This window comes from Mirounga leonina, unplaced genomic scaffold (assembly GCF_011800145.1).
Source record: "Mirounga leonina isolate KUSES-001 unplaced genomic scaffold, KU_Mleo_1.0 Mir_454, whole genome shotgun sequence".
NCBI lineage: Eukaryota > Metazoa > Chordata > Mammalia > Carnivora > Phocidae > Mirounga > Mirounga leonina.
In genome coordinates, this window is record NW_023270763.1 from 17,490,011 (window position 1) to 17,499,682 (window position 9,672).

General features: G+C 46.8%; 1 protein-coding gene across 1 annotated transcript in view; it reads left to right on the forward strand.

The window, feature by feature from the left end:
- The first annotated feature begins 285 nt into the window (after positions 1-285).
- LOC117999651 (eukaryotic translation initiation factor 3 subunit C) overlaps positions 286-9,672 on the forward strand; it is a 21,361-nt gene continuing 11,974 nt past the window's right edge. The window contains exons 1-8 of the mRNA XM_034988971.1: positions 286-374; positions 506-645; positions 2,552-2,617; positions 2,720-2,909; positions 3,293-3,418; positions 3,616-3,670; positions 3,805-3,914; positions 4,307-4,434. Of these exons, the coding sequence (XP_034844862.1) occupies positions 545-645; positions 2,552-2,617; positions 2,720-2,909; positions 3,293-3,418; positions 3,616-3,670; positions 3,805-3,914; positions 4,307-4,434 (776 nt within the window). The 5' untranslated portion in view covers positions 286-374; positions 506-544. The remainder of the gene's footprint in view (positions 375-505; positions 646-2,551; positions 2,618-2,719; positions 2,910-3,292; positions 3,419-3,615; positions 3,671-3,804; positions 3,915-4,306; positions 4,435-9,672) is intronic.

Here is a 9,672-nt window from a genome sequence, read left to right on the forward strand (position 1 = left end):
AGCCAAGATTTGAATCCAAAGTCTGATTCGAAGTTTGCTCTAAGCCTAGCTCCAAAACCTAGAAGCTCATCAGCGTTACGCAGGCGCTATAAAAAAAAGTAACTCCTGGCCTTGAAATTCTGACTCCGCAGGTGCTGGGTGATGCTCGGTATCTGCAAGTAACAGACGTTTGACAGTCGGTTTTCTCCAGGCTCCGCCCTGCCTGCCAAGGTTACGACAGCCCGTCCCCGCCCCTGCGTAGCGCGAAGACCACTGGGAGTTGTAGTCACCGGCATAGTTCGTCAGCGTCTCCCGGAAGTGACGTAAGTTCCCATCTTCCCTCTTTTCGTGTTTCCGTCGTTCCGGCTACACGGTGTGACTGGCGAGCTTGGACGGTGTGTATTTTTTGGGCCTTGTCCTTTGAGGAGGGGACGCAGATCGGGGTACTAGCGGGGACGATGAGAGGTGGGGGTCGGGAGGTGGCGACCCTGGCCCCTTCTTGTCTGTGACTCCGGCTCTCCCGCAGGTCCGGTTGCGCCCGCCGCAGCCCCTCAGCGCCGTCGCCATGTCGCGGTTTTTCACCACTGGTTCGGACAGCGAGTCCGAGTCGTCTCTATCGGGGGAGGAGCTCGTCACCAAACCCGTCGGGGGTAACTACGGCAAACAGTGAGTTGGGGGGCCTGCGCCGTGGTGACTACTCGCGGAGTGCGCGGTTCAGCAGGCTCGGGAAGGCCGCGTAAGTGGGAGGGAATGGAGGTGGGGGCGACGACGAGGTTCGCAAGGATGCGGCGAGAGCGGGTTCTGAGGACTTCGAGTGTTTAAGGGACCAAAAGCATTGTCGAAGGGACAACCTTCATGCTTCAGGGTGATGTGAATGTGGGAGTCCACCCGCTGGGTACAAGAGTCGGAAGAGATTTCCCACTGGCCAGGTCTGTTGCATCAGCTTCCTAATTGGCCTGCATGTCCACAGCCTCTGTACCGCCTCTCTTCCGTTCGGCATCGGACTCCGAAAGTCCTAGTAGTTACTCTTACCACCAAAAAATCTTGCTCACAAAAAAATCCAAAATGCTTAATTGGTATTTGAGAGCTGCTGGATGTGGCTCTGAAGCTCAGCTACCTGGTACTCCGGGCTGGCTCACCATCATCTATTATTTTCCTCTTTTTGTTTTTTTGTTTTTGTTTTGTTTTAAGATTTTATTTATTTATTTGACAGAGAGATAGAGAACCCAAGTAGGCAGAGCAGCAGGCAGAGGGAGAGGGAGAAGCAGGCTCCCCGCTGAGCAGGGAGCCTGACATGGGGCTGGATCCCAGGATCATGGGATCATGACCTGAGCGGAAGGCAGTCGCTTAACCAACTGAGCCACCCAGGCGCCCCTATTATTTTTCTCTTTTTGATATTCACTTAAATACCCTTCCCCTGGGGTGCCTGGGTGGCTCAGTTGGTTAAGCATCTGCCTTCGGCTCAGGTCATAATCCCAGGGTGCTGGGATCCAGCTCCACATCGGGCTCCCTGCTCATCGAGGAATCTGCTAATCCCTCTCCCTCCCCTGCTTGTGCCTGTACTCTCTGTCAAATAAATAGATAAAATCTTAAAAACAAATAAATAAATACTCTTCTCCTATCTCTGTAAATTAAAATTCTTTTCATTTTTTGAAACAGTGGAATGTTTCTCGAACTTCATACATGCCACTTGCACCTTTTCTATATGCCTGTGCCGCTGTTTAATAATATATGTAAATGTGCACATATGCCCACCCGAATATGATTTTATATTATTGCCACAATTGGAAAACCAACATCACTTACTCCAAAATACAAAATAATTGGAAAGTGAATAAAATGAAAAGAATGGAGATATGTTGCCATCTGAATGTTGTCTGTGGTCTAATCTCTCCTTATTAAAAGTGCTAGTAATGGAGGTTTAAAGCCACGAGGACCTTTTCCTTGCCCTTGGCTTCTCACACCCTGGGAAACACTGCTTTCTGTGATCTAATTCAAGTACCACTTTCTTTTTTTTTTTTTTTTTTTTTTAAGATTTTATTTATTTATTTGAGAGAGAGAGAAACAGCATGAGAGGGGATAGGGTCAGAGGGAGAAGCAGGCTCCCTGCTGAGCCAGGAGCCCGATGTGGGACTCGATCCCAGGACTCCGGGATCATGACCTGAGCCGAAGGCAGTCGCTTAACCAACTGAGCCACCCAGGCGCCCTCAAGTACCACTTTCTTAAAGCCTTTTCCATTCATTCTAGCTGAAGTACCCTTTTTTCTTAACTTTTTTCAGTATTTAGTTACTTGTGTTTTCATGTAATTAGTTTTCTGACCTAGTAAATAAATATCTGTATTTATTTTTTAGAGGATGGAAATGGTCATCTTTGTGCAACAGTGTTTGACAAAGGGCATACATGAAGTAGGCTTAGCTGATTGTGTTGTGTATGATGAGGTTTTGAAGAGGAAGTATCAAGTATGATGGCCTGAGTAATTCCATTCTTTTTGCTCCTCTGAGAAGGGAAATAGAGATCACTTAAAAAGACTGGAGCAAGGAAGGGAAGTTAATGGTCTCTGTTTTTCAAACAGGCCATTGTTGCTGAGTGAGGATGAAGAAGATACCAAGAGAGTTGTGCGAAGTGCCAAGGACAAGAGGTGAGGCCATGGGGAGGCCAGATGATGGGGAATCTCTGTAGCAGTGGTGGGTTTTCTGGTGTTGGTGGGCATGTCCAATGTGGTTTTGGGCTCCCAACCCAGGTTCGAGGAGCTGACCAACCTCATTCGGACCATCCGTAATGCCATGAAGATTCGGGATGTCACCAAATGCCTGGAAGAGTTTGAGCTCCTGGGAAAAGCATATGGGAAGGCTAAGAGCATTGTGGACAAGGAAGGTGTCCCCCGGTTCTATATCCGCATCTTGGCTGATCTGGAGGACTATCTTAATGAGGTGTGATTTCTGTGGGTGAGGGAGGATCCAGAGGGGATTTTGGACCTGGGGCCTGCTCCTAACCCACTTCCAGGAATCCTGTCTCCTCTTGTTGTACATGTAGTACTTCCTGGAACCTGAGAAAAAGGGGGCTGAAGCAAAGAGAGGGACCTTTTTTGGCCAAGAATTTTAACCATACTTATTTTCATATTGTTATTTGGGTTTTTTTTCTTTTGGTGGTGATATACAAAGGATCTTTAAAAAAATAAGTTAACAGATACAGTTGGCAAGCAGTACAGATGGTGTAAAGATAGCAAAACTCATCATGTGGTGAAGCCCGGTGTTAGGAAATAATCCTAGGCTCACATCCCTGTTCTCTCTTTCTTCCCTCTGTTATCCTTTAGCTATGGGAAGATAAGGAAGGGAAGAAGAAGATGAACAAGAACAATGCCAAGGCCCTGAGCACGCTGCGCCAGAAGATTCGAAAATATAACAGAGATTTTGAGTCCCACATTACAAATTACAAGCAGGTGGGGATGCTAGAGGCAGACTTCCTCAACTGTGGGGACAGTGACCCCCTGAGTGAGACAGAAGAGCATTTGCAAATGGAAGGCGTGCCTGGAGAAGGAATCGGGACACATGTCTCCAGGGTGGAGGGGGAGGATGGTGAGGATGGGGTGATGGTTGGCAGGCATCGTTAATTATTCTCACGTCTCCCTTGGTCAAGAACCCTGAGCAGTCTGCAGACGAAGACGCTGAGAAGAATGAGGAGGATTCAGAAGGTGAGGGGGGGGCCCTCACTGAAAGGGTTACAAGTCCACAGTTGGTTCCCTTGCCATGCTTTCTCGGTTGCTTCTCTGCCTTGCTCTTCACCACTCTGACTCTCTTCTCTCTCCTTCCCCCCCGCCCGCCCCAGGTTCTTCAGATGAGGATGAGGATGAGGATGGAGTCAGTGCTGCAGCTTTCCTGAAAAAGAAATCAGAAGCTCCTTCTGGAGAGAGTCGCAAGTTCCTCAAAAAGATGGAGGTCAGAGCCAGCGCGAGACTATGAAGGGCGATTTGCCTGCCATGGACCATTCTCGGCTTCTTGGGGAGAAGACCCCTAGGCTTGGGAGGGGTGGGGTTTAGTGGAGTCTGGTTTGAGAACAGCCTTCGTCTTGGATTAGAGCACGGAGTGATCTGGAACCTGGAGCACTAGATTTGGGACCAGGGTCCACCCCTGGGGAGCTGTGTGTCCCTAGAGCAAGTCCATGCTTCTCTCTGGGTCTTGGTGGTCCAGGCCAGCTCTTCATATGCTGATTGATGAATATCCACTCTTGTTCTGCTCCTGAAAATCCCCGGAACCTGGGTCAGCAGGGAGAGCAGGGAGACCAGTCAGTCTCCCCGTCTTTTTCCTGCTGATTCTCTTATTTCTCTAAGGATGATGATGAGGATTCGGAAGATTCAGAAGATGATGAAGACTGGGACACAGGTTCCACGTCTTCTGATTCCGACTCAGAGGAGGAAGAAGGGAAGCAGACGGTGCTGGCCTCACGATTCCTTAAAAAGTAAGAAAAGTAGTGGTGCCTCGGGCCACAGTGGGAAGTGTAGGAAGCCTGCAGTCATCTTGAAGGTGGTTCCTTCTTCTGTGGAGTGCTTTTAGGTTGTCCAGGCAAATGGAGGGATTTCGGGCAAGTGTGTTAGGTGACTGTGGTCACAAAGCTAATGTGTCCCGAGGATGGGATTCGAAGGCCCCAGAGTCGAACATTTAACTGTGAGATGACTCACTGCACGTGGGGTTAAGTGTCTTCCTGGCACCAGCTGGCTGTGTGGTGTCGGACAGTCTGCTTGCTTTCTCCAGTCTTCTCCAGTCCTTCTCCGTCTGTAGAATGAGGGTTACTGGCCCCCAGCTATGAGGAGAGCTGAGAGTGATTTCTAGGGCAGCAGCTCAGCCCAGGACCGGCTGGCAGCGTGGCTACCCTCGTCACTCTCCCTGGGAACTTTGTAGTGTGTTAGCAGGTAGGCGGCAGCAAGCCTTCATGAGCTTTCCCGGGGCAGTGTGGGAGCCGGGGACGGGTCTGACTTGGGCTCCGGTTCCAGCCCTTAGTCCTTCAGTAGCTGTCCGCTTTGCTAAGTTACTTAACCCTCATCGTAGGCTTCCGAGTCTTCCTCTGAAGTCAAGGTGACGCTTGCCCCTGTGTGCCGCACAGGGCTCCAGTATCAAGCCCGTTGATAACAGGGCTGCTGCTTAGGGGAACATTGCTGTTGTGGGGTTGCTCTCTTGCTTTCCGAAATTGGGCTTGTGTTCTTCAGGAGGTAGTGAGTTCCCTGGCACTAGAGAGGACTAAACACAGGTGTTTTGTTGAAAAGCCTTTTTCATTCTGTGCTCCACTTGACTGGTCAAGCCCAGGAAGCATGTGTATCTGATGTATATTTATTTATAACGCTTCTTTTTTTTTTTTTTTTTTTGAAGGTTTTATTTGTTTATTTGATAGAGAGAGACACAGTGAGAGAGGGAACACAAGCAGGGGGAGTGGGAGAGGGAGAAGCAGGCTTCCCGCCGAGCAGGGAGCTGGATGTGGGGCTCGATCCCAAGACCCTGGGACCATGACCTGAGCCGAAGGCAGACGCTTAACGACTGAGCCACCCAGGCACTCCTATTTATAACGCTTCTGGCGCCATATGTGTGGGTTTTTTTTTTTTTCTCATGCCTACCGGTTCTCCAACTCTCTGGACACCAACATGATATTCAACTCGCAGTTCAGTTCTGAAACAACCCAGAGTTACCGCAGACCCCACAGGTTAAGGTCTCAGTCCTACAAGACTGCCCCCACCTCAGAAGCCAGTGGCAGGTCCCAGGTTTGGCCCCTGTACTTCTGACCAACCAGCTATAAATTCAGAGTTTCCACAGCTCCCTCCTCAGTTTCAGTAATTTGCTAGAACAACCCATAGAACTTGGGAAAGCACTTTACTTGCAATTAGCCATTTATTTAAAAGGGCTTTAAAGGGTACAACTCCGCAGCAGCCAAATGGAAGAGATGCACAGGACAGGGTATGGGAGAACAGGCACAGAGCTTCCATTCCCTTTCTGGGTGCACCACACTCCCAGCACCTCAGTGTGTTTACCAGCCAGGAAGCTTTCCAAACTTCGTCATTTAGGGATGTTTATGGAGTTTTATTACATAGGTATGACTAAGTCATTGCTCATTGACAATTAGTTCAGTCTCCAGCCCTTACTCCCCTCCTAGTGGTTGTGGTGAGGCTGAAAGTTCCAAACCTCTATAATCATACCATGGTCTTTCTGGCAACCAGTCCCCTCCCTTTCCCTGGGCAACCACTGATTTGCTTTCTATCGCTAGATAAGTTTGCCTTTTCTAGAATTTCATGTAAGTGGAATCACACAGTACGTTACTTGATTGGGAGGGATTTGGCTTTTTTCACTCAGTAAATAAGATTAATCCTATCTTGGGCGCCTGGGTAGCTCAGTCGTTAAGCGTCTGCCTTCAGCCTCAGGTCATGATCCCAGGGTCCTGGGATCGAGCCCCGCATCGGGCTCCCTGTTCCGCGGGAAGCCTGCTTCTCCCTCTCCCACTCCCCTTGTGTTCCCTCTCTCACTGTGTCTCTCTCTGTCAAATAAATGAATAAAATCTTAAAAAAAAAAAAAGGATTAATCCTATCTTAATTATTTTCTTTCTCACTCACTTTTTTCTCCTTAAGCCATTTCTAGATTGTATTCTTTTTTTCCCTCTTACTCAGTTTGTTTCCCTCTACTGGTTTGGGAGTTACATGCTATCCTTTTAGAGATTACCCTTGATTTATATTTTTAGCCTGTGAAATTTTATTTTGTATACCTAATTAAAAAAAAAAAATCTAGGGGCGCCTGGGTGGCTCAGTCATTAGGCGTCTGCCTTCGGCTCAAGTCATGATCCCAGGGTCCTGGGATCCAGCCCCACATCGGGCTCCCTCCTTGGTAGGAAGCCTGCTTCTCCCTCTCCCACTCCCCCTGCTTGGGTTCCCTCTCTCGCTGTGTCTCTCTCTGTCAAATAAACAAAACAAGATAAAACACTATTAAAAAAAAAAATTCCAGTTGACAGAAGTTGAGTTAACCATGGGATCCTCAAAGGTCTTTGACTTGAGTTTGATTTTATGTCAACGAATAATTCAGAGACACTATATTTTACTTGTGTCACAAGACCAGTTTTTAAGGGTGATTTCCAACCAAAACGAAAGCAAGATTTACATAAGGAAAAAGAACAAGGAGAGAGAAACCACAGATGGTATGGGAACAGTGAATTTTGATTGCACGTTTTTTTCTCATTAGCTATCTAAGCCAACCAGCATTGGTGTTAGTTGTTAATGGGTTTTCTAGAAGCATGACCGTCTGTTTCCATGTCTGCCAGGATCCTTTTTCAGCGTCTCCATATTAAATCAGTCTATACCCTTTTCCTCATCAGATTTTCTCAGCTTTTATTTTTTGGTTAAAACAAGCACATAAAGGAATGGGTTTAATCTCAAGAGCTTCCATCTCTTTTTGGTGTGCAGTAAGGCTGTCTAGCAACATTAAGGCCCCTGGACATTAGGTAGTAGGTTTGGGCAGAAAATACGAGGCCAGTCACAAATATTATAAGAAACATCAGAGTCTTTGTTCTATTTAATTTTTTAATCAGGATAAGCCCATCTATGGGAATGCTTTAAAGAATCAGTTTAGTGAACTTTTAAATCACATAGATTTTTTTCTCTTTTTTCAAGTGGCTTTTTTCTTTAGCACCCAAGCCTAGGGGAGGAGCAAAGGGAGAGGGAGAAGCAGATTCCCCGCTGAGCAGGGAGCCTGATGCGGGGCTCTATCGCAGGATTCCAGGATCATGACCCTGAGCCAAAGGTAGTCACTTAACTGACTGAGCCACCCAGGAGCCCCTCAAGTAGCTTTTTTCTTAATTGATACATTTTTCCAAAGTATCCAAGTGCAGTAAGATGTTATTCATTGAACATCTTTATTATAGTTTTGGCTGACTTTATTATAGTTTTTATTTAAATAAAATTAATTTATTTTAATTAATTCTTAGCTAAGGAAGTTATTAATGTGAGTTTGGGGCTAAAATGTTGATTTAACTTGCTATATGGACATTAGAAGTAAATTACAGATCACACGTTAATGTTTCCAAATTCGTAGTTGGGTAGGAATTCTTAAGTACAAACTGATGAAATCTAGTGTCTTGGATCCCTTCTGATAAATTACCACGTTAGACTCTTAATCAAATGTGAGTGTTGGTTCACCGCCTTGGGTGTTCTGAGGGTGAAATCTGAAGCTGGCCCCTGTACATGGAGGGCAGGGAGAGACCAAAGAAAGAGACAGATGTCTCTCCAGGTGGGCAGGTGGCAGGTTTCATAAGCAAGGGAACTGACAGGCGAGACTTGTCTTGGAAGGCGGCAAGGCTGGTACATCTTTGCACCCACCCACAAGAATCATACAAGTTTATATAGAGGCCTTAACGTAGTGTCACATGTACAGTCCAGATGGTCTTAACACGTTACTCACAAGGCTGCATTCTTGAAACGGCCCCCAGAATGGGAATGGTGGGCAGAACGTATATCGCAAGGATGGAGAGAGGGTAAGGGGTCTCCCGTTGCCCATGGCCCGCTCAAGGGTCAGCCGGCAGTTACGTCCTCTCGATGCCCTTCAACAGTGAACAATCATGACTTTTTTAAAACTTAATATTTAACTTTGATACAGTGAGCAATCAAGATTTTTTTGAAACTTTGATAATATTTAACTGTTGATAAGGTCGGCAGTGGAGAAAAAAGGCAAAAAAGATTAACTCGAGTAAAAGAGAAGGAAGACATATAATAAAACGTAAGTTTGTTGTCTATTATGAACCTTGATTAGAAGGTGTATTGGAGCAAGTTAGCTACATCTGGTAGCATGATTGGCCTGTGGAATTTCACAGAGATGCTGCCTACTTCTAAGAGTTACTGGCTTCTGAAGGCCTGTGTGTGTGTGTGTGTGTGTGTGTGAGAGAGAGAGAGAGACAGAGAGACAGAAAGAGAGAGCGAGAACCTCAGGATGAATCTGGTGGGACTGGATGTCCAAACTGTTAGGATCCTAAGCAAGAGTGTCTAGGGGCTCTAGATCAGTAGTTGTTATGAGGGTGTGGAATAATCCTTCTTCAGCATAGTTTTAGGGCTAACTTCTGTTGGTGTCTTTTAATATCTTTTGTCTCTTGGCTACGTATTTAAATAGAAGCGTATTTGGTGATGTCTCATTGGGAAAGTGGCTTGCATCAATTCGATGTATAACTGAGAGCATAAACATTAGTTTTCTAATTTCTAACTAGATGTGAATACACCAAGGTATAATCTATCGTAGGGGAGAGGTCAAGCCAAATTTTAGTCTTCCAGTTAGAATTTCATAGGGTGAGAGTGGCACCTGGCTGTCTCAATCGGTGGAGCATGGAACTCTTTTTTTTTTTTTTTTTTAAGATTTTATTTATTTATTTGACAGAGAAACAGCGAGAGAGGGAACACAAGCAGGGGGAGTGGGAAAGGGAGAAGCAGGCTTCCCGCCGAGCAGGGAGCCATATGTGGGGCTCGATCCCAGGGCCCCCCAACCAACTGAGCCACCCAGGCACCCCGGAGCATGGAACTCTTGATTTCAGGGTTGTGAGTTCGAGCCCCATGTTGGGTGTAGAGATTACTTAAAAATGAAATCTTTAGGGGCGCCTGGGTGGCTCAGTCGTTAAGCGTCTGCCTTTGGCTTGGGTCATGATCCCGGGGTCCTGGGATCGAGTCCCGAATCGGGCTCCCTGCTC